This window comes from Sus scrofa, chromosome 13 (assembly GCF_000003025.6).
Source record: "Sus scrofa isolate TJ Tabasco breed Duroc chromosome 13, Sscrofa11.1, whole genome shotgun sequence".
NCBI lineage: Eukaryota > Metazoa > Chordata > Mammalia > Artiodactyla > Suidae > Sus > Sus scrofa.
In genome coordinates this window covers 122,307,583-122,332,642 of record NC_010455.5, presented here as the reverse complement: position 1 = coordinate 122,332,642, position 25,060 = coordinate 122,307,583, and the positions used below count along the sequence as shown (strand labels likewise).

Sequence of the window (25,060 nt, the reverse complement as noted above, 5' to 3'; positions counted from 1 at the left end):
TGCCATTGTCTTAGGAAGCCCCAAAAGTCCTGACCTTCCTCGAAGGAAGAAATGCAGATGTTACCAGCTGCTGTGGTTCCCTCCCTCTCTGGCAGCATCTCCACCCCTACTGCTCTCCTCTGGTCCGGGCTTCCTGCTTCTTGCTTCTGGAATGATGCTCTACTCTTAGTAAATCTCTACTAAGATTTGTCTTGCAGAGCATCATTCTAGACCTATGATCACTCACCCCAACCTGCATCCAATCAGGTCATTAGAAGGTTTCATAAGCAATGCTGCTCTTCAAAAATCTTTGAGCATGGCCATACCCTCCTTAGGGTGTGATCATCTGTGAAGGGTGAAAGTGCCTGGTCAAAGGTGTCAGGACTTTATCAGGATCAGTGCTCATGTCCTGCTCATTTCACCACGGTCCAAATGGTCCAGTACTTTGCACAGTCTTTGCTTCTTCTCTGACAAAGTCTTGCTATATTCTAGCTGTGAGTCAGTAAGCAAATTGCTTGCCCTTTCTGAGCCCCAGTTTCCAGGGACAGGTAGGAATGAGTCCTAGCACTCCACAGTTTCAAAATTGGCTCATGTTAGAGACCAGGGTCATCAACAAAGTACTTGGGAGCCCCAAAGAGGCAAGATGGAAATTCTGCTTGGTGGAGAGGAGGCATGGTTCCATGTAGAAAGTGTTCCAGGAGGGAGTTCCCGTCGTGGCTCAGTGGTTAACGAATCTGACTAGGAATTATGAGGTTACAGGTTCGATCACTGGCCTTGCTCAGTGGGTTAAGGATCCGGTGTTGCCGTGAGCTGTGGTGTGGGTCGTAGATGCAGCTTGGATCACGCGTTGCTGTGGCTCTGGCATAGGCCAGCGGCTATAGCTCCAATTAGACCCCTAACCTGGGAACCTCCATGTGCCCCGGGAGCGGCCCAAGAATTGGCAAAAAGATAAAAACAACAACAACAACAACAACAACAAAAAGTGTTCCAGGAGCCAGGCCTCAGAGTTCTTCCAGCATAGTTTTTACGAGTCTGAGGTTGAATCTTGGCCCTGCCCCTTACTGTCTAGGTGACCACTGTCAACCTAACCACCTCTAGGCTTCAGATTCTTCATTTACCACTTTGGTAACAACACCCATCTCATAGGCTTGATTTACAGATGGAGGACAGAGAGGTTAGCATGATACCCAGACTCAAGGTGAGGGCTCAGAAAGCCGTTCTAATGAATTTCATATTATGAACCACAGTTATCACTTACCAGGTAGAGAAGGGTGAGTGGCAAGGGCATGTCGGGCAGAAAGAGCACCACTCGCAAAGGCTTGACAAGACCAAGTGTGTTTAGAGGCAGAAGACCCCTTACAGGGCTGGATGGTATACTGGGTGGGATTGTGGGTCCTGGGGGGAAGACGACTGGGTGGGATTGTGGGTCCTGGGGGGAAGACGGAAGATGAGGCTTCACCAACCTCCCTGACTCTCTTTTTCACATTTTCTGAGCCCCATCACCTGACCAGGAATTCTGTACAGAAATGCTGGCCACACCCTGGCCCATCACCAGCCGCACCTCTAGCTCCCTCACTACTGACAGAGCCCACACCCGTGTCACCACCTGTCTGGACAACACAAGTCTCCCATGTGGTCCTCCTGAGCCCAGTGTTCCATCCAGAACAAGCCCCACACAGACCCCAGCGCCAGCTCTTCAGAATGTCCGTGTGGTTAGCTTACGAACATTCCACCTGCCTGTCACCTTCACACTAAGAACACTTACAAAGCCCTTCATGGGCCTCCTTTCCTCTCCATGTCACCCTCTCCTTCTCTAGAGTCTAGGTGACAAAACCACCTGTTTTTACCCAAACATACCACAAACTTGTTTCTGGGCTTTTGCCTGTGCTGGTTGCCCAGTCCAGGAAGCCCTCTCCAAATTTTGCCCCCGCAACCATTGTTTGCATCATGTTGCACCCAGTGCATTCTCCCTCCTTAAGGCTGTGTGGCTCCAGAACAACCCTTGATGCCAAAACCATTACAGCATGTGCTCCAAGGGTGCCCCAGCACCCCCCAGCCAGGCTGAAAGCTCTTAGCTCATCTTAACATTTTCTGCACCTGCACAGTGCCTGGCTCTTGGTAAAGGCGCCATAAGAATGTGTGGAGTGACTAAGATCAGAAAAATAGGGCCAGAAGACAGAGAAAGGGTTAGGTGATGGGGAAACACCACAGATTTGGAGACCAAGAAATGAGGTGCTTTAGGGAGATGATCCTGGGAAGGAGAGCGCAGACTGGATGTGCCCAGGATGGTGGAGCTTCTCCATCATCAAGAGGAGAAGAGCAAGGAGTTCCAGTCATGGCTCAGTGGTTAAAGAATCTAACTAGGAACCATGAGGTTGCAGGTTCGACCCCTGGCCTTGCTCAGTGGATTAAGGATCCAGCATTGCCGTGAGCTGTGGTGTAGGCTGCAGAGGCAGCTCGGATCTCGCATTGCTGTGGCTGTGGTGTAGGCTGGCGGCTACAGCTCCAATTGGTCCCCTAGCCTTGGAACCTCCACATGCTGCAGGAGCGGCCCTAGAAAAGGCAAAAGGACCACACACACACACACACACACACACACACACACACACACACACACACACAAAGAGGAGCAGAGCAATAGACACCCAGCCAGAGGGAGAGTCAGGTGGCTATGACAAGAGAGAAGGGTTGGTCACTGGCCACCCCTTCACAATGACACACTTCAAGGGTTCATTCCTGGGTTTCTAAATGAGAGCCACACCCACACGGGCTGTCACAGAGTCATCCTGTCAAACCGGAAGAAGGAAGCTGAGACAAGGCTGCCTGGAAAGAACAGCTGCAAACAGGATCCACGGAAGGATGGAAGGGCCAGTGGTTGCCTCTTCCAACAGAGAGCCAGCATCGTCAGGATGTCAGGACAGAGGGACTCGCTGTGGGGGTGGGGTAGGACACCCTCTCGTAACACCTGAGGGAGGGGCAGGAGGAAGTCAGTCAACCTTGTCCCCACCTCGAAGCCCACACCCACCACCTCCTTCGCTCCTGAGGCCACTGCTGGGATCCGAGGCCCATCCCCCTCAGCTCCCTCCTTGCATTTCAAAATGTCCCCATCCTTTGCCCTGGCTCTCTCAGAAGAAGGAAGCCCACTCAGCCCAGTGACACCCCTTGTACCCTTTAGGGTCATTTCAGCTGCTGGTAACAAAGCTCATGTTGCCTCAAACAACAGAAAGTATTTTGTGGCTCCTATAACAAAAAGTCTAGGGCAGAAGGATTTCCAAGGGACTTTGATCTGCAGGCCCCTACTCTGTTTTCCAGCATCTCCTGACAACATGGGGCAGCCCCTGCCACTCCTTTCTTGAGTAGAAAAATTAAAAGGAAAAAAATGCCCCTCTGTGTTCTTACATTGCATACCTCTGACCCATAACATTAGCCAGAGTTGGACCTGTGCATCCTTTTTTTTTGTATATATACCTATACTTTCCGCTCTCCGGATATTTTATCTGAGTTTCAAAAGAATCCATGACCCCAAAGATATTCCAAACCATTACCCAGCAGGAAAAAAAAAAAAAATTAGTTCATGATCATTGTCCTTAATTCCAAATATTGAGCAAGTGTTCCAATTCTTTTTGTAATTTGAAGCACCTGGATGTGGCATAGGGCTCGTTCTGACCCCCAAGGAGGCTGGAGAAAAATCTCAGAGCACAGAAGAGGCAAGACAGAAGGCACCACAGCAGGAAAAAGGTAGAAAAGCTGGCACTGAATACATGACCAGGTAGATTCATATCTCTTTGGCCTCCTCTGGCTTCAAAGGTGACTCAATGTTTAAAGAGGAAAGACTGAAAGTAAAAATCAAGCTCATTTATTAACTGTGTTACATAAGTGTATATAAAATAGTATACACAGTGGGTTTTGTTTTTTTTTTTTTGTCTTTTTTGCTATTTCTTGGGCCGCTCCTGCGGCATATGGAGGTTCCCAGGCTAGGGGTTGAATCGGAGCTGTAGCCAGAGCCACAGCAACGCAGGATCCGAGCCGCGTCTGCAACCTACACCACAGCTCACGGCAACGCCGGATCGTTAACCCACTGAGCAAGGGCAGGGACCGAACCCGCAACCTCATGGTTCCTAGTCGGATTCGTTAACCACTGCACCACGACGGGAACTCCTACACAGTGGTTTTTAACTGTTTAATCGTAGGGCAGTTGAATAGACAGAACCATTCTCATCTAGCTTCTTATTGTTATGAAACCCTAAATTAAAAGAACTCCACCTAAAATGCAAAGTAAAATCACAAGGATCTAGGTATAAAATAAAAAAGATATATTGTACAGTACAGAAAATATAGTCAATATTTTATAATAACCATAAACAGTATAATCTTCAAAAATTGTGAATCACGATGTTGTACACTTGAAACATATAATATTCTAAATTAACTATATCTCAGTAAAAAAAAGTCACAAGGGGACACTCCTATACACCTATTAGAACATCAAAAGTTAAAGAGATCAACTCTACAAAGTGTCATTGAGGATATGGAGCCAGTGGGGATGCAAAATGAAAATATCACTTTGGAAAAAAGCTTGGTAGTTTTTTTAAAAGTTAAATATACACCTAAATGATCCAGCCATTCAACTCCCAGGTATCTACCCAAGAGAAATTAAAGCACATGCCATAAAAAGACTCACACACAAATATTCATAGCAGCTCCATTTGTGATAACAACAACAAAAAAAAAAAACCTGGAAATAACTCAGATGTCTACCAACAGCTAAAAGGACAAAAAAATTGTGGTATATATGTATGATAGAATATTATTTAGCAATGAAAAGGAACAAATTATTGGTACACACACAACAGCATGAATGAATCTCAAAACAATAATATTGGGAGTTCCCATTGTGGCTCAGTGGGTTAAGGACCCAACAATGTCTCTGTGAGGATGTGGGTTTGATCCCTGGCATTGCCACAATTCATAGGTTACAGATGTAGCTCAAATCCAGTGTCACTGTGGCTGTGAGGCAGGGTGACAGCTGAAACTCCAGTTCAACTCCTAGCCTGGGAACTTCCATAAGCTGCAGGTGTGGCCCTAAGAAAAGAAAAAATAATAATGTTGAATGAAATAAGTCAGATAGAAAAAGAATATAATATAGGTATGATTTCATGTATATAAAATTTTAGAAAATGCAAGCTTTTCTGTAGTGACAGGAAGCACATCCATGTTTGTTGGGGGCAGGAGAGGAAAGAATTGCAATGGGACATAAGGAAACTGGGGGGGGGGTAATGGACACATTCATTATCTTGATAGTGGTGATGTCACTGCAAGTGTATGCATGTGTCAAAGCTTATCAAATTGTATACTTTAAATACAAAGTTTATCAAATATCAGTTATAGCTCAATAGAGCTGCTTAGAAAAAAGAGCCCAGATGTTGACTACACCTCTTCCCCTTTCTTCTTGGAACCTTGTGTTTAGGGCTTATTTTAAATTCCCCTTTTCTGCCTTGTCTGTCTCTCCTTCAACTTCATAATCTGCCTCAATTAGGCAGGACTCTCCCCTGTGAGCAGGGGAGAAAGGTCATTCTTTCCTAACAGTGAGATGAAAGTGTCAGGGCTCAACTAATCAGAGTCCATTCACAGGATTAACTCACCCATATTTCCTCTCATGGAGGCAACCACTTCCCAGATATTGATCCTACTCATCTGGCCTGAAGCCAAAGGTCCAAGTTCCTTGCTAGTCTAGGCAGCTGTGGCTCTTAGAGCTGGAGTGGCTCTCCTGGTGGCAGAGTAAACACGAAAGGAGTCCTTTCTGAAGAGCGTGGCCAAACTCTGAGCAGTAGCTATATATCTGTTCCAAGGGCAGAAACTTACAACACTTTTTATGACTTTCCCCAGGGTAAAAAGTGTGACACTTAATGGTACAGGTCTTGCATCTGTGACAAAATGGAAATATGTTCATAAAAAGAAAGCCAAGGTGTTCCCATTGTGGCTCAGCAGATTAAGAACCCAGCATAGTCTCTGTGAGGATGCAGGTTCTGTCTCTGGCCTTACTTGGTGGGTTAAGGATCCAGCATTGCTGTAAGCTGTGGTGTAGGTTGCAGAGGTGGCTCGGATCTGGCATTGCTGTGGCTGTGGTGTAGGCCAGCAGCTGCAGCTCTGATTCAGGCCCTAGCTCGGGAACTTCCATATGCTGCAGGTGTGGCCCTAAAAAGAAAAATGAGAGAAAAGAAAAGGAAGCTAAAAACCAAAGAAAGATGGCTTCTAAAAAAGATGAATTTATAACAGGGAGTTACAAGTATTTCTAAAATACCTCTTGCTGTATACATTACAAGAAGAAACAATAATCAAGTCTGTTAATTCCATCTGCTTCTCGTACCAAGGAAAAATTCCTTTCGTGTGGGTGTCAGGAGGCCTCAAGTCAACGGAGGGAGTTTTCCGGGGTCTCCCAGGACGCTCTCCTGGCTGGTTTCTTGCCTTCTTCAAGGCCCCATCCACTTTGCCACTGCTGCCATAGAATGACACTCAGTGCCCCAGCTTTCTTCTCATCCCTCAACTCAAAGCCATTAGCTTTGCCTCTCCCCCTCAGCTCTCAAAGCCCCCAGCAGCCTCAGAGTAGCTCTCATGACCTTTTTTCAGGGCTGATCCTATCGTCTCTCTGTCGTCCCTCCCCTGCCTCTCTCTTCTTGCCCTTCTCCAAGTCTTCTGCTTCCTCTCCCAGCACGCCTTCCCATTGGTTTCTCATTTTATCCCAACCTCCCACACATGGGTAATTTTCTAAAGTCTATCCTTGGTTGGCTTTTCCTCTCTCTGTGCCCAGGCTCTCTTGGAACATCTTTTACCCTTCCATGCTTCAAGTTTTATTTTATTCAGACGACTTCCAGATCTACATGGCTAGCCCTAAGCGCTCTCTCTCTCTCTGAGCTTGAGAGTTACAGATGGGGGATTATAAATAAGATACATTCCCAACAAGTGAAAGAGAAGATATTTTTTAAATCTACAATTCAAAATTATAAAGGGGTCCCCGGGTGGATTGGAAAGTATGAAGGGTTTCTAAAGATGAAACGATGATGGGATTGGATTGAAGAAAGAAATCACCTCCCAAAACGTGGATGGGAGAGCACCACCATGCCCAGAAGAGGGAGTGTCTGGAAGTTGGACAGCACCAGGGCAACTCAAAGAGAGAACCACCAAGAGGTGGCTACAGGGTTTGGTCTCTGTAAACCAGCCCTTGCCCACCTTCACGCAAATATCTCCCTCCAGGCAACACAGCGGATGTGGGCTTGAGTCAGAGAGAAGGTAGGGTCCCGTGCACCTGAGCCACGAGATCAGCCTGGACCAGCCCCCGTTCCCTTCCCTACTCTCACTCCCATTCCACTCCTTCCTGCAGCAAGCAGCACAAACAGATAACAAAGAGCCCAACCTGAGATGGGCCTCTCAACAAAGAGCAGAGTCAACAGTCAGCAAACTCTTGGGGAAGGCTAACATCATGAAAGAAGAACGGACCACAAAACAGAACTTACAGAGACAAGGTGTATTCATAGCAAGACCCAAACATAATCCTAATCCTTGGAGAACAAGGGAGGGTCTGGCATCTAAGAAACAAGAATGGGCAGGCTGTGCCAACAAAGAACCAGTGAGAACCCTTGAAAACAAAAACATATATCATACTGGAAATAAAAAATTAAGCAGATGAGCTGATAACAAAATAATGATAGCTTATAAGAATTACTGAGCTGGGAGTTCCTGTCATGGCTCAGCAGTTAATGAATCCGACAAGAACCATGAGGATGCAGGTTGGATCCCTGGCCTCGCTCAGTGAGTTAAGGATCTGGTGTTGCTGTGAGCTGTGGTGTAGGCTGGTGGCTACAGCTTGGATTGGAGCCCTCGCCTGGGAATCTCCATATGCCATGGGTGCAGCCCTAAAAATACCAAAAGATAAAATAAAATAAGAATTACTGAGCTGGCAAAAGAGCTGAGCGATTCTTCTGGAATGTAGCATAAGAGGAGGAAAATATGAATTCATTATTTAAGCAATGTGGAAAATAAGTTCTGAAGTTCCAATATCCCTCTAAGAGGTGTTCCAGAAAAAGAAAGCAGAATAGAGGGGGATTTTTAAAGGAATGTTCAAACTGAAAAATAGAATAGAATTAATATAACACTGTGTTCCCACCAATCAGTACTGATAATTTATGTTTTACCGGATGTGCTTCAAGCAGTATTTTAGAGAAATAAAGACACAGGTAAAGCTGATGGTCTTTCAGACCCTCATCCCTTCCCCTCCTTTGTCCTCCAGGCAGCCAACACCATCGTGAATCTGTGGATGTCTTTCCAGTCCATTATTTATACATATGACGTGTATTATATAATATCTATGATGCTGTCGCATGTGGCTTTAAAGTTTACCTAAGGCATAACTACTGTAAGGAGGGTTCTACAACTTGATATTTTCCCTAAAAATTGTGTAAGTTTTAGCTGTCTCCACATTTATGGAGAGGACAGTTAATTTATTTGGACTGCTGTATTACCGACTATACCTCATTTTTTAATATAATACTTGGTTTATAAATGGATTTATGCAATAGCTCCAAATTTTTACCAACGTGAGATAATGTAATAATATGGGCCTTATGAACTCGGGCGAAGGTTTCTTTCCAAGTGGATACCTAGAAGGAGAATTGCAGGATGTGCCCATTTACTAGGTTCTGTCAAATTGCTCTTCCATACTCCAATGAGCAGCATATGACGAAACCCATTTCCCCTCAACCTCACCAGCACTTAATATTTTCAGACATTTTAATTTTTCCAGTCTGATGGGTGAAAAATTATACCTCATTAAAATGTTTGTTGGCATAGCCCCAATTTCTAGTAAGTTTGACCATCCTTTCATAGTCTGTGAGCCATTGGGGATTATTCCTTGGCTATAAATTGTCTGTTGACATCCCTTTGCTAAAAATCAAGATATAACTGATAAATAACATTATGTTAGTTTCGGGTTTATAACATAATGATTCCATACATTTCAAAATGATCACAATAAGACAATAAGTCTAGTTAATATTCGTCATCACATAGGGTTTTTTTTCCTTGTGTTGAGTACTTTTAAGATCTACTCTTTTGGCACCTTTCAAATATACATTTTAGTATTATTAACTATAGTTACCATGCTGGAATCACAGTCCCAGGAATTATCTTATAACTGGTTTGTATCTTTGACCCCCTTCACTCACTTCACCCAGCCTTTATGACAGCTAGGCAGCAAACGTGAGTCTGCCTGTCTTCATCTCCCAACCTGACTCTGGGCCTTGCTTCCCCATCTGAGAAATGGGAAATCTGCTTCATGTTCCTCTCTCTTCCAAGAAGATTGTGCTTGTCGTGAAGGTCCTCTGTCTTCTAGGGAGATTAGGCTCAAGAGAACCAGTAGTGGAGTTCCTGTTGTGGCTCAGTGGTTACGAACCCCACTAGTATCCACGAGGACTCGGGTTCGATCCCAAGCCCCACTCTGTGGGTTAAGGATGCAGCCTGGCTGTGAGCTGTGGTGTAGGTCACAGACACGGCTTGGATCCCGAGTTGCTGTGGATACAGCTGCAGCTCCAATTCAACCCTTAACCTGGGAACTTCCATATGCTGCAAGTGTAACCCTAAAATGACAGAAAAAAAAAAAAACATAACCAGTGGCAAGAAATGGCTTTTTTTGTGGGGTGGGGGCGGGGGGCTGCACCTGCGGCATATGGAGGTTCCCAGGCTAGGTCAGATTGGAGCCACAGCCACTGGCCTACACCACAGCCACAGTAATGTGGGATCTGAGCCACGTCTGCGATCCACACCAGAGCTCATGGCAATGCTGGATCCATAACCCACTGGGTGAGGCCAGGGATTGAACCCACGTCCTCATGGATGCTAGTCAGGTTCATTTCTGCTGAGCCACAACGGAAACTCCAAGAAATGGCTTTTGCCCACAGATCTTGGCCTTGACATTCAGACAACATGCTTCAGGCATAACATATGAGCTGGAGGAAAATATGCCAGGGCAAAAGTGGGCTGTAAACCAGAGCCGACCAATAGGGGAGAAAGTCCTTGTGTGTCAGCTGCTAAAAGCTGTGTTTGGAACCCTCAGTAACCCGTGTGCTGTTTCCTTGCAGCAACAGTGTTCCAGGAGGAAACGCTTCTGGAATGACATCTTCAGCAGGCCCGAGATTTTCTGCTCATTTTTAGAAAAGTGTCCGTGGTCACTTTGGGATACAAACACAGTCTCAATTCAGTAACTGGAATGCTAATGCAAGGTAGTCATCAAAACTCTGAACTTCTTTTTACCTTAAATCCTCTCTCTTCCCCCAGCCTGGGCCTGCCCAGCTGGACCCCACAGTGGAGACAGGGGAGAGGGGTTGGCTTCTTCTCTCCTTTTCCACTGGGCCTCCCCAGCCAGTTGCCATGGTTACGACTCTGCCACTCTGTGGGAGCAGGCGATGAAGGGGCAGCAGCAGCTGGCGGCTGACTTCAGGCTTCCTTGCCAGGCAGATGTTAAAGTCTGCCTCTTTCTCCTGGAGCACTTTAATGCCCCTCCACAGTTTCCCCACTCAGCCTCTTTCTCCCAGTGTTCTCTCTCAAGCCCAGTCTCATTTCAAGTGGTCACCTGCAACCCCGTCCTCAGCAGCAAGCTTCAGCTAGTGGGGTCCCTCCACCCAGGACCCAAGACATGGAGCCCTGGCAGGCTCTCTGCTGGGAGACCCACCTCTGTCCTGCAGAAACTCTCATAATTCCCCCTACCTCCCCCCAAAAAAAAATTCTGGGAATGCCGGGGGTGGGGGGTGTCCCAGGAGGGTGGCAGCAGCCCCACCAGAGCAGCTAGTGGGCCCTCCTCCCACCTTCCAGATCCCCCAGGTGGGACTATTGCCCAGGCTGCCAGGCCCCAGGCTCACATGCCAGGCTCTTGGAGCAGCGCCCTCACTAGGTTTGAGGTGAGGGAGCAGCCCCCTGCGACCCTCAAGATGGGATTCCCAGCCCAGCTTTCTTCATGGAAAACCTCACAAAATCCTTCTGCCTCCTCTAGTCCTACTTGTTCAAAGCCTCAGAAGGGGCAAGAGGTTTCCAAAGTCTTGGAACAGATGTTGGCATTTCCTCTGAAAGTCTCCATAAGGTGACTTGGCATCCCACGCTGGATTTTCACATCTATGACACACATTAGTGCCCCGTAGAAAATTTAGTTGAAGGTCCTTTTACACTTATATGCATTGACTCTTTGAACGCTCATAGGTTATCTGTATAACATTTTTTTCATTTTATTTTTAAATGATTTTTATTTTTTCCAGTATAGTTAGTTTACAGTGTTCTGTCAATTTTCTACTGTACCGTGAAGTGACCCAGTCACACGTACATATATATATATACATTTTCTTTTTCTCACCTTATCTTCCATCATGCTCCATCACAAGTGACTAGATGTAGTTCCCAGGGCTATACAGCAGGATCTCATTGCTTATCTTTTTTTTTTTTTTTTTTTCATTTTAAAGATGAGGAAAACCCACCTCTGAGGACCTAAAGAGGTAAGGCTGAGGTCATCCCACCAGTCAATGATGGGGCTGGGATGCTAACCAGGTGTGTCTGGGGTTGTCTGCAATGTGCCTGCTCACCTGCCTTGAGCTCAAGGAAAGACTCTGATAACACCGAGGCCCAGTGCTTCCTTCATTCAGCACCCAGGCCCTGGGGTCACTGTAAGAGGCCACACCTTCACAGGACCCATTCTAGGACCTAGTTTCAGAGAGAAGGCTGAGAGGACCTGGAAGGATCAATAATTCTACTGATCTGGCAACAACCCCATCTCCGTGTGACTTTCGACGCAGAGGAGGTGAGTCAGGAGAGCTGACTCACCTAGTCTAACATCCAAGCCAAACACTGTGAGGAAAGAGCTCAGCTCAGCCAAGACTGCAACCGCAGGAGGACAGGAAGTCTGTGCTGGGATCCCAGCCATGTCTTTGCCTCACTGTTTTCTCCATGTGTTTGGGCCTCCTTTTCTCCATGACTTCTGTGAGCTTGGGAATGAGGCAAACTGGGACTGCAACAGGTGGTCCAGAACCACCACAGGAAGATGCTGAGAGGTGAGAGATGGAGGAACTGACTTAGCTGGTCCTTAAAGGAGGGGGAGGATATGGCATTGGCCGGCTCCCAGGATGGGCTTAGTTTGGCCTCCACTTAGGTCCAGTCGGGTGTGTGTTTCCTACACAGGACGTTAGTTAATAAGCCCGGTTCCATCCACAATGAAGTGACCACTGAACACCACAGTATAGAACACTTAATTATATGGAGAGATGTTTACAGTAATTAGTAAGTGAAGGCTGTGAAAAGCAGGAGCCTATCTTTATACAAGCAGGGTTCTTGCTGGAACAAGTGTTTCTGAGGACAAGACTAAAAGGTGCAGTCTGAGTTCTTGGCTCCGTTGATCCCTGTAGGTCCCAAGATCCCACCCTTTCAAAGAAATTTCCTGTTTATCCTCAGGCTGAGCCAAAGGCATGGGGTCACTACAGGGTCCAACATCTTCCATTTCCTAAGGTCAGAGCCACTTGCCTCCTTCTCTCCTGCATCCTCTCTCAAGGATCTGCTGGACAGTTTCTACACCCTCCAAATACAAAGGGAGCTGTCATACCCGGTACATCATTTCCCCAGACAACTGGGCCACTCCCTGGGCACCCATCTGTTGAATGATCCCTTCTGTGATTCCAGGAAGCCCCACCCATCCCATTCCCCAATTTCTGGCATCCCAGAGGGGCCAGAATGTGGTTTTTGGTACTTGCTCAATGAAGAAGACACACATACACACACATTTAATCTAAGCCAATCTACTCTGAAACAAAACCACAAACGCATATAAATATTACCTTGTTTGTTTTTACATGCAGTTAGTTCATAATGGGAATATTATTCTGCCACTAGGGGTGAGCTAAATTCCTACATTGGTCTGAAGTATTTCTCCCAGAAAACAGTCTGCAGAGGTACACCTCTGTGGCCCTACTATAAAGATGACCTTTCAATATATTGTGCAAGACAGCCTGGCTTCTCCAGGTCACAGCGCCTCAAACCTCTGCACGCTGGAAGAGGGTCTTTGCAGGACTTGTGCAACTAAAGAGCTGCAGAGACATTGCTCAGGACAAGGAGGAGAGGTCACAGGGCTAGCTTCTTACACTACGAACTCTTCTGCTTGTAGGTCCAAAGTTACAAAGTTTGGATTCTGACAGGCTTGCTGGTTCATATTTTCTCCAGCAGAAGGAAGGACTGACTGCTGCTGTTAGGTATTTATGGCTGTATATGTATGCTTAGAGAAAACTCCAGAAGGCAACACAACAAAATGTTAGAAGTCGTCATGGCCAGGGCTTGGAATTAAATATTCTTATTTTCTTTTACTGTCACCTGCGTTTCCCACAGTAAATGTTCTTTCTCTACTTTGCCACAGAAATCAAAACCATTGTCTTGAACTGCCTCAAAGTCCTGTTGCCTTCTACCCACCCCATGTCTATACCCACCTCTGTGTCCATATTCGTCCTTCCCTCCAACCCTCCAAACCAGAGCCCAAGGCAGACTCTCCTTCTGTGTCCTTACTGCCTCTTACTGTGTTCTTACTGTCCCCAATATGTAAAATTGGTCTATTAATACACTGCAGACATGTCATCAATAGCCATACCCCAAATAAACAAAAAGTACTCAGTAAATAATAATGATGATAGTTGTTTTGACGCTTGGTACCTCAGTTTACCTCATCTGTAAAACGGGGCAATCATAGTACCTACCTCATAGGCTTGTTGTGAGGATTAAATGAGTTAAATTTATGGTTAGCACTTAGAAGAGCCCCTGTACCTAGTAGGTGCTCTGTAGTGTTTGCTAGTGTTAGTATCACCAGTACTAATTAGTACTGTTAGTACTTGTGTATTCCTCCATTTCTGCCAAAACTTTGACTCCTTCGTTATCTCTCCCCCCGCCCTTTTTTTTTGTCTTTTTGCCTTTTCTAGGGCCGCTCCTGCGGCATATGGAGGTTCCCAGGCTAGGGGTCAAATTAGAGCTGCAGCTGCTGGCATACACCAGAGCCACAGCAACGTGGGATCCAAGCCGAGTCTGCAACCTACGCCACAGCTCACGGCAACACCGGATCCTTAACCCACTGAGCAAGGGCAGAGATCAAACCTGCAACCTCATGGTTCCGAGTCGGATTTGTTAACCTCTGCGCCAAGATGAGAACTCTGTCTCTCCCATATTTTAAGCCACTCTCTGTCCTCAGATTCCTTCCCCTAGTTTATTCAGAGTCATCTATGTTCCCACCCCAAATCCACCCTGAAATTGCTGACCTATCTCTGTCCACCCTTCAGGTCCAGGCATCTGAAGAAAGCGGGTTTGGAGATTCAGTCTTCCACACTGGCTCACAGTCCGTTTCCCCATTGCTCCGTGACCTGGTGCAATTGGACCCTGCCCTTTACTTTCCTGGTGAAACTCCTCCAGCAAAGACAAATGACCTTCCTTGTCCAAACTCAAAAGACCCTAGTCAGTTTCTACCCTTCTGGACTTTTCTTCCTTATCCACTGAACTGTCTTCCCTGAAACTTTTCTCCTTGTGGCTCCTGTTCTCCTTCTCTGGACTCAGCTTCCTTGCCTGGGTTCTTTCCACTTTGTCCTTAAACACTGATGCTCCCCAGGGTTGATCTGCCACTGCCGCTGCCCCAGCAGCCCCAGCGAAGCGCATGCACTGCCACGTGACTCATCCTCTTTCTCCTGTAACAAACAAGTCGGCACTTCCAGCTCCAGCATCTCCCCTAAGCTGTAGACCCATATATCTTAGCACAAGCTGGATACTTACACCTGGAGGTCTCACATCACCATCTGAAATGACACTCATCATCACCTTAAACCTATGTGTCCTTCAGGGTTCCTACTTAAACAGGTAAAATATTAGGCGGTGACTCCACCATCACCATCCTCCAGTAGAGGCTCAGAAAACCTCCCCAGCTTCTCCCTCTAATCATGCCTCCACAAGCATAGCTCATTTTCCCAGCTTTTCTCAAGCTTGTCTACATCTCTCCACAGTCCATGTCTGAAACAGGCAGTAGAAGCATGGCCTCAATCTCTCTACCCATCCTCCTCCTAACCTTCTTCCTTCCACATTCCCCTCTGTTTATTCAGTCAGTTATTCAGTCAGTCAACAAACACAGGTTGAACATCTACACTCTGCTAGGCCTTAGGAATATAGAAAGGAAAAAAGACCGTGCCCCTGAGGGAGCTCAGGACTTAGTGCAAGTGGCCATCACCAACCCCAGTGTCATGAAAGATGGACACACAAGGAGTTCAAGAGTCCTTCTGTCTGAACTGAGTTATGTAGGTGTGGATTATAACATTTTTACTGTAATATTGCAAATAAAAGACATCAACACATCTAACATCTAGGCACCTAACACCTAGCTTTATGAAATTCTGATACTTATCTTTCCCCTGTGTGTTTATACTGCACTATATACATATATATATATACACACCATATATAATAACCATGTTTTCAAACTTCTTGTAAAATGTATCATACTCTACATGTCATTTTATAAGTTATTATTTTCTCAACATGATGTTTTTGAGATTTTTCCATATTTATATATGTACATTTTCACTGCTCTGTAGTATTCCATTTATTTATTCCTTCTCATGGTGGTGAATATGTAGATGATTTCTAGTCTTTCCCCAATATAAGCAGTGTTGTAATGGATTCCTATACACGTCTTGCCCTGTCTCCTTGTGCACATGTGAGGATTTCTCTAGAAGTTGATTGCAGGGTTGAAGGACCTGCACACCTGAAGTTTATCAGACACGACCAAACAGACCTTCGAAGTGATCGTACCAGTTATTCTCCTACCAGCAGCCTATGAGTTTGTCTCCACACCCTTGTATTCACTGGGTAGTGTGCCCTCCACCCCTTTTTTATTCTCTGGCCACGCCTGCGGCATGTGGCAGTTCCCAGGCCAGGGATCAAACCGCACCACAGCAGTGACAACACTGAGTCCTTAACCTCTAGGCCACCAGGGAACTCTGGTAGTCTCCCTTTGTAATTACTTTCCCAATCTGGTGGATGTGAAATGGTATTTCATGTTGTTTTTAAATTTTTTTAAATTTTTACTTCCTTGATTATCAATGAAGTTGCCCATTCAGATTTTCTTTTCTCTTAATTGCCTTTTCACACTCCACATGAATTTTTCTGTTGTGTTATTTATCTCTTTCCTATTTAATTTGTAGGATTTTTTTTTTTTTTTACAAATTCTAGGTACTAATCTTTTGCCAGGTCTCTGAGTAGCAAATACGTTCCCCTAATCTGAGTTGTGTCTTCAAGTTCCTTTAAGATGTCTTTTTTGAAACAGAAGTTATTAATTTCAAACAGGTAAGATGTCATTCATCCCTTTTATGATCCAGCTTTGTGTCCTGTTTAAGAAATCATTACCTGCCCAAAGGTCATAGAGATCACTGCATATTTTTTCTAAAAGCTTTAAAGACTAGCTTTTTAGTTATTTATATTGGAGTATGAAGCTAGGAGTCTAATTGGATGTTCTCCCATGTAACCCATATTCTAAGTATCATTTATTTTTAAAAATAATTCCTTCCCCCTACTGGTTTGAAACGTCAGCTGTCGTCTCTCATCTCCATCTGTGCGTGGGTCTCTTCCCGGCCTCTCTGCACTGCATCACCACCCAACTCCCTAATTACTATTCCTTCACTGTACCACCAAGTCTTCTTATCTTGTAGGTTAAGTTCTCCTTCCATCCCACCTCCTTGTGTTCTTTTCCAAAATTATCTAGCTCCTGCTCTTCTATATGAATTTTAAGATCATTTTGTCAAATTCCATCAAAAAAAAGAACTTCATTGAAATTTTGATTGAAATTTAATAAAATTTGTAGATTATCTGGGAGAAACTGGCATGTTTAGGACACTGAGTCTTCTGTTCCGTGAACATATGTCTCCTCATTTATTTTCAGGTCTGTTTTGGTTGTTTTTTTTTTTTTTTTTTTTGGATTTTTCTCTCAATGCTTTGTCATTTTCTTCACAAAAATGCTCCTGTCTTCTGTTAGATTAGTCACTGGGCACCTCACACTTTATCTTGCCGTTATGAATGAGATCTTTGTTTTTCGCATTATACTTTCTAACTGGTCATGACTGATGACTAATCTTGGAAGACTAGCAATTTTTCTATGTTGACTTTGTCTCTAGCAGCATAGCTGAATTTATTTTGTACTTTAATAGTTTATCTGTAAATTCTTTTGAATTATCTATGTAGACCATTATAGTCTGCAAAAGCAAACACTTGCATTTCTTCCTTCCCTATTCTTATGCTCTTTCTTTTTCTCCTTGTGTTGTTGCATGGGTGAAGTTCTCCAATGTGGAAAGGAAGTAAGGAAAGTCTTGTCTAACTCCCAAGTTTAAAAGAAATGCTTCTGAAACTATGCTATGTGAGTATGTGTGCTCTTGATTATTGACATGGTTATTAATTATTGTCATGTTCAAAAACTTTCCTTCTCTTCCCAGTCTGCTAAGTTTTATCATGAATGGATTTAAAATTTCACCACATGCTTTCTCTGCATCTTTTAAGATGATTATATATTTTCTTCTTTAATTTTTAATATGGTGAATCACATTAATAAATTTTCCCAAGTTAAACATCCTTGCATTCTTGGATACACTCTAATGATATACCACTTAAATTCATTTTGCTAGTATTTTATTTACGACTTTTGCATCTAGGTTCTCAAGTGAGAGTATCAGTTTTCTATTGCAATAATAACAATTATCCCAAATTCATTGATTAAAACCATAAACATTCTATCTCAGTTTTTGTGGGTCAGAAATATGGGAGCAACGTAGCTGGGTGGTTCTGCCTTGGGGTCTCTCAAGAACTGCAGTTAAGACATTGGCCAATGCTACAGCCACCTGAAGGCTTGATTATGGCTGGACAAAACACTTCTAAGATGACCTGCTCACATCACCAGCAAACTAGTGCTGGCTGTTGACAGAAGCCTCAGTTCTTCCTCACGACGACGACCTCTCTACAAGAATGCTTCAGTGTGTTTATGACATGGCAGCTGGCTTCCTCCAGAGTAAGCTGTCCAAAGAGTAAGGCAGAGAAGCTCTAGGGGCTTTTATGAATTAGCTTCCAAAGTCATATTCTGTTACTCCTGCCACACCCTAGTGGACACCTAGACAAGTCATGATTCAGTGTGGGAATCTACAAAAGGATGTGACTATCAGGAGATCAGCTACCAGCGAGACTGGTTTATGATGTTCTTTTCTTTTTTTTGAATTTTTTTTCTTTTTTCTTTTTTCTTTTTTTTTTTTTTTTTTTTTTTTTTTTGATTTTTAGGGCCACACCCACAGCATGTGGAAGTTCCCAGGCTAGAGGTGAAATGGGAGCTGCAGCTGAGACCCTACACCATAGCCACAGCAATGCCAGATCCAAGCCACTTCTGTGACCAACACCACAGCTCATGGCAACACTGGATCCCCAACCTACTGAGTGAGGCCAGGGATCAAACCTGCATCCTCATGGATACTATTTGGGTTCATTACCTCTGAGCCACAATGGGAACTCCTTTTTAAAATTTTTTTAATTTTATTTTTTTAATTGGAGTATAGGTGATTTACAGTGTTTCTTGTTTGGGGGTTTGTTTTTGTCTTTTTAGGGCTGCACCCACAGAAAATGGAGGTTCCCAGGCTAGGGGTCAAATCAGAGCTGTAGCCTATACCACAGCCATAGCAGTGGAGGATTGGAGCTGCATCTGCAACTGACACCACCGTTTACAGCAATGCCAGATCCATAGCCCACTGAGTGATGCCAGGGATGGAACCTGCCTGCTCATGGATACTAGTCAGATTCATTTCCACTGAACCACAATGGGAACTCCTACAATGTTATGTTAATTTCGGATGTATAGCAAAGTGATTCAGTAATGTACATATTACTGAAAAATAATAGATATATATAAAACCTTTTTTCAGATTATTTTCCATTATAGATTATTGTAAGATACTGAGTATAGTTCCCTATGCTATACAATAAGTCCTTGTTGGAATAATTTTCTTTTTTGTTGTTGTTGTTTTTGTTTTTTTAGGGCTGCATCTGGGACATATGGAGGTTCCCAGGCTAGGGTCAAATCGGAGCTGCAGCTGACAGCCTACATCACAGCCATAGCAATGCTGGATCCAGGAGCCACGTCTGCAACCTACACTGAAACTCATGGCAAATCTGGATCCCTAACCAACTGAGCAAGGCCAGGGATTGAACCCATGTCCTCATGGATACTAGTCCAGGTTCATTACCAATGAGCCACAACGGGAACTCCTTTTTTTGTTTGTTCTATTGCCACTCACAGCATGCAAAAATTTTCAGGCCAGGTATAGAACCTTTGCCACAGCAATGACCCAAGCCACAGCAGTGACAATGTTGGATCCTTAACTGCTAGGCCACCACGGAACTCCTAATTTTATTTTCTTAAATTCATCTCATTTGGTTTGTATCAAGAATGTACCAGCCTTGGAGTTCTTGTTGTGGTGCAGCAGAAACAAATCCAACTAGTATCCATGAGGGTTCGGGTTCCAACCCTGGCCTCACTTAGTGGGTCAGGGATCCAACATTACTGTGGCTGTGGTGTAGACTAGCAGCTGTAGCTCCAATTCGACCCCTAGCCTGGGAACCTGCATATGCCATAGGTGCGGCCCTAAAGCAAAAAAAAAAAAAAAAAAAAAAAAAAAAGAATATATACCAGACTCAAAAATTAATATCCCTTGTTCAATACTCTGAAGCAGTTCTTGGAAGGTTCAGTAAAGCCTTCCTGTAAAATTCATGTCTTTTGAAGGGAGAGATGTTTGATTAACTGTATAATAATTATTGGTTATTTCAAACTTTCTATGTCTTCTTGGGTCAAATCTGATTATTCATATTTTTTTAGAAAAATATCCATTTTCTCTGTTTTCAGTTGCATTGACTTGAAGTTGTTCTATTGTTCTCCTACAATTTTTTAAAATTTCTACTTCATATCTAGGTAGGGCTATTTTTTGTTTCTAACATTATTTATTTATGACTTTTTTCTTTTTTTCCCTTTGATGAACCTTGCTAAAAGTTTGTGTGTTTTGCTTTTTTTTTTTTTTTTTTTGCCTTTTAGGGCCACACCCGCAGCATATGGAGGTTCCCAGGCTAGGGGTCCAGTCGGAGCTATAGCCACTGGCCTATGCCAGAGCCACAGCAATGCCAGATCCGAGCTGCATCTGTGATCTACACCACAGCTCGCAGCAACCCCAGACCCTTAACCCACCGAGCAAGGCCAGGGATCGAACCAGTGTCCTCATGGATGCTAGTTGGGTTCATTAATCACAGAGCCACAATGCGAACTCCTGTTTCACTTTCTTTTTAACTGAACTACCTTGGCATTTTGTATCTTTGTGTTCTACTTTGCTAACTTCCATTATTTTTATTATTCTTCTCCCCTACTTTCCTTAAGCTTCCTCTGCTGTACTTTTTCTAGCACCTTGTATTGAGTGCTTAATTAATTTTAAATCTGTCTTGTTTGTAGTAAAAGCCTGAAAAGTTAGAATTGTTTTGGCTTCATCCTTTGAGTTCTGATATAAAGTATTTCTGTTATCATTCAATTCTAAATACTTGGTAATTTCCATTGTGTGATCTTTTAAAACTCATTTATTCAGGAGTGACTCCTTACAGTACTAAACATGTGGGAAATTAACATTTTTTGTTGTTGTTAATTTCCAATGTACTTGTTTGGTGGTTGGAGAACACAATATGTGTAATGTTGACTCACATCGTTTTTCACCTAGTATGCAGTTAGTATTTCATAAGTATTCCATGTGTTTACACGCTTTTGTTCAAAGTCTCAAAAATCCAACATGTATTTCACTGTAAGTGTAATACAGCTCACTTTTGACCAGCCACATTTCAATTGCTCAATAGCCCTATGTGGCTAATAGCTACCATATTGAACAACGAAGGTCTAAGGTTTTATTTTTACCTGTTATTTAGGGCGAGAAAGTTGCAAATTTCCAATTACCTAACTCCTTCCCAATCTTCATGTTAGAATTTCTAAAAAAGTTGGAAACCAGAAAGTAAGTGGACAAGGAATAGCAGACCCAATATGCCAGAATAAGCTGACATCAAAGCCAACGGTATAGAAAATTCAAGAACAAACTGGTATGGTATTTACAGGGCCTTTGCGAAAAGTCACCAAAATGAAGACACTAGCTATTCCTGAGATGAGGGATGTCCGTGGGACTAAACAAAGCATGACTGATTTAAAATCTATATGAGAAGGATCATCCCAGTGGGCTCCCAGAACATGGCAGCTAACACCTCACAGTCAGCAGAATAGAAAATTTCTCCCTGGGGAAGCTGGCCAACCCTAGAGAAAAGACCTACAGGAGTTCCCTGTTGGCTCAGCAGTTTAAGGATCTGGCAGCACTGCTGTGGCTCAGGTCGCTGCTCTGGGTGCGGGTTCAATTTCTGGCCTGGGACCTTCCTCATGACAAGGGTGTGGCCAAAAAATGTTTTCAATAAAAAATTTAAAAAGTCTTACGTATGTTGACATTGGTGAACCCCTGAGAAAATGGGCCAGCCAGACAATCCTAAAGTGAAACCCACCTGGGACAAACCTTACCCAGGTACACAGAGCTTCCATTCAGATTTTTAACATTTATCCTAAATATTAAAAAGTACCCCCAAACATTTGAGCTTGCTTTGTGAAGAAACAAAAACAAACAAGCAAATACAAAGGAATTTTGAGGAAATAAAGGCAATTTGAGAACAAGAAAAAAATGTTTTAAAATCTATAATTAATAACCTCAGAAATAAGCAGAGATGTGTGGATAGTAAAAATAGAAAATAAATGAAACGAGGTTTAAAAATAAAACCAAGGAATCTGAAGGTTCAAGAGCAAGAGAGAGAGACAGAGATTAAAAATAGAAGGGTGGGAGTTCCCGTCGTGGCGCAGTGGTTAACGAATCCGACTAGGAACCATGAGGTTGCGGGTTCGATCCCTGGCCTTGCTCAGTGGGTTAAGGATCCAGCGTTGCCATGAGCTACGGTGTAGGTTGCAGACTTGGCTTGGATCCCGCATTGCTGTGGCTCTAGCATAGACCAGTGGCTACAGCTCCAATTCGACCCCTAGCCTGGGAACATCTATATGCCGCGGGAGCGGCCCAAGAAATGGCAAAAAGACAAAAAAAAAAAAAAAATAGAAGGGAATTAATTCTGGCTGTGGCTCAGCAGGTTAGGGACCCAGCATGGTCTCTGGTCTCTGTGAAGATGCAAGCTCGATCCCTGGTCTTGCTCATAGGTTAAGGATACGATGTTGCCACAAGCTGCAGCAGAGGCTGCAGATGTGGCTCAGATCCAGTGTTGCCATGGCTGTGGCATAAACCAGAAGTTGTAGCTCCAATTCAACCCCCTAGCCTGGGAACTTCCATATGCCAAAGGTGCAGTGGTATAAAGAAAAACAAAAAAACACCATATCAGCAAAGTGCAATTATGCAAAGTGCAGTAAAATGAGATACACATGTATTAATTATCTGTTGTACAAATCATCCAAAACTACTCAGCTTAAAATAAAAATAAACATTTGTTATCTCATTTAGTATCTGTGAGTCAGAAATTCAGAAGTTTAGCTGGGTGGTTCTGGCCCAGATCCTCTCATAAGATCACTGTCACATCCCAGCCAGGGCCATAATTATCTGAAAGCTTGACTGAGGCTGGAGGACAGCTTTCCAAAGTGGTCCACTAACATGCCTATAATTAGTGCCGGTTGTTAGCATGAGGCCTTGCCACACAAACTTGGGGCTGCTTGAGTATCCTCAGCACAAGGAAGTTTCCTTCCCCGAGAGCAAGTGAGCCTAGAGAAAAGCAGGTGGAAGCTTCCATCATATAACCTCAGATGTCACAGACCATAATGTTCTGCAATATCCTAACTCTATTCAGTGTGGGAGGGTACAGCAGAAGGGCATGACTAGGAGGCAAGTATCATTGGGGGCCATCCTTAGGACCTTTGAGAATTAAATGGATTTTAAATGTATATATACACGTATAATTTTTTTTTTCGGCCATGCATGTGACATGCAGAATTTCTTGGGCCAGGGATTGAACCCTTGCTGTAGTTGCAACCAGAGCTGCTGCAGTTGCGACCAGAGCTGCTGCAGTGACAACACCAGATCTTTAACGCACTGCACTACAAGGGAACTCCTTTATATGTACATCTTTAACAAAGATAAGAATTTTTTAAATTTTGTTTATAGTTATTGCTCATTATTATTATTTTGGTCTACTTTTTAGGGCCGCACCCATGGCATATGGAGGATCCCAGGCTAGGAGGTCTAGTCAGAGCTGTTACTGCCACTCCACGCCAGAGCTACAGCAACACCAGATCCTTAACCCACTGAGAAAGGCAAGTGATCGAACCTGCATTCATGGTTCCTAGTGGAATTTGTTTCCACTGTGCCACGACAGGAACTCCATATAGTCATTGCTCATTTAGAGTTAACATATCTTTATCACTTTTTGTCCTTAACTTTGTTTCTTGTACCCTTCCCTTTCTTTCTGGATTCATCTTTTATTCCTAAAGTATATCCTACAATAATTTCTTCAAAGAAGGTCTGTACTTCATATGTATGGAAATGCCACTTTTTCTTTTATTTTTAACTGTAAGTTAGCTGGGTATAAAAGTCCAGTTGGCACTTTAAAGAGACTACTCCAACATCTCTGGCCTTGGTTTTTGCTGAGGCCAGAAGTTCCTTTGTAAGTGATATTTTTTCTCAGGTCTACTGAAAAAATCTTTTTCTCTTTGCATTTGCTTATCTGCAATTTTCCCCAAAATATTCTCTGCTACTACTTCCTCATGTATTGCTTCATTGTGATTTCATTCATTTTCTTCTTCCAAAACTCCTATTAGACTCACATTGTCCTTCATGCAAACTATCCTTCATGCCTCATAGCAAATTTTATATTTTTTAATCTTTTCTCTGTGTACTATATTAGCATTCATTCCCAGGTAATGTCTTCTAACTCCCTAACTCTCTATTTGTAGCTAACCTACATTCATTCTGTCTACTATGTTTTTTTTAATTTTTAATTTTAATTCAGAAAAAAAATTTTAATTCAAGTGTAATTTACAAATAAGAAAACGCACAGTTATCTGCTCACTTTCATAAGTTTTGATGATTTTATGTACCCGTGTAAACACTACCAAAACAAGGTGCAGAGCATTTACATCACACTAGAAAGTTCACTTATGCCCCTTTGCAGCCAGTCCTCTCCTCTGACTATTCTATTTTCTGTCAGTTCAATTATGCCTTTGGTGATACTTTTGGTAGACTGTATTTGAGAAAGCTGTATCAGTTATATCTGCTCCAGCAATGAATGAATTTGCTGGACTCTCCTTACTCTAGGTATTATGTGAGTATTTATGTGTTGTAATATATCCCTGAAAAAAGACAGAGTATTCTTTGCCAGTTTCTACTTTGCATTATTTTGCATTTCTTTGTTCACTGGTAAAGTGAACTTTTTAAGTATGTTAACTGGCCGTTTATATTTCATTATTTGTCCACTATGTTTTTTAATGACCGAAGTTCTTATTTCCAAAAGACAAATACCATATGATATCACTTATATATGGAATCTAAAATATGACACAAATGAACATATCTGTGAAACATAAACAGACGCACAGACATAGAGAACAGACTTGTGGTTGCCAAAGGGGAGGGGGAAAGACTGAGAGTTTGAGATTAGCAGATGCAAGCTATTATATACAGGATGGATAAACGACGAGGTCCTACTATACAGCACAGTATGTATATTCAACATCCTGTGATAAACCATTATGGAAAAGAACATGACAAAGAATATATATGTATATATATTTGATATATTTCAAATATTCTTCAATAAAAATTTTTTTAAAGTAGTTTCCAAGATCTTGATTCTTTTTATATCTCCTTTTCTCATTTTATTTCTATCTGCCTCTGTTCATTTCTTACTAATGCTAAGCCTTCATTTGCCTTTTTAGGCAATCTTAACATTATTTTTAATTCTT

At 43.3% G+C, this 25,060-nt stretch overlaps 1 protein-coding gene across 1 annotated transcript; it reads right to left on the bottom strand.

Annotated features, from left to right (window-relative positions):
* Positions 311-12,655, bottom strand: LINC02054 (long intergenic non-protein coding RNA 2054). Its single transcript, XM_021069819.1, is given in 6 exon segments — positions 311-325; positions 1,238-1,374; positions 11,836-12,006; positions 12,009-12,042; positions 12,044-12,181; positions 12,608-12,655. Coding segments are annotated over 6 exon segments (543 nt in total).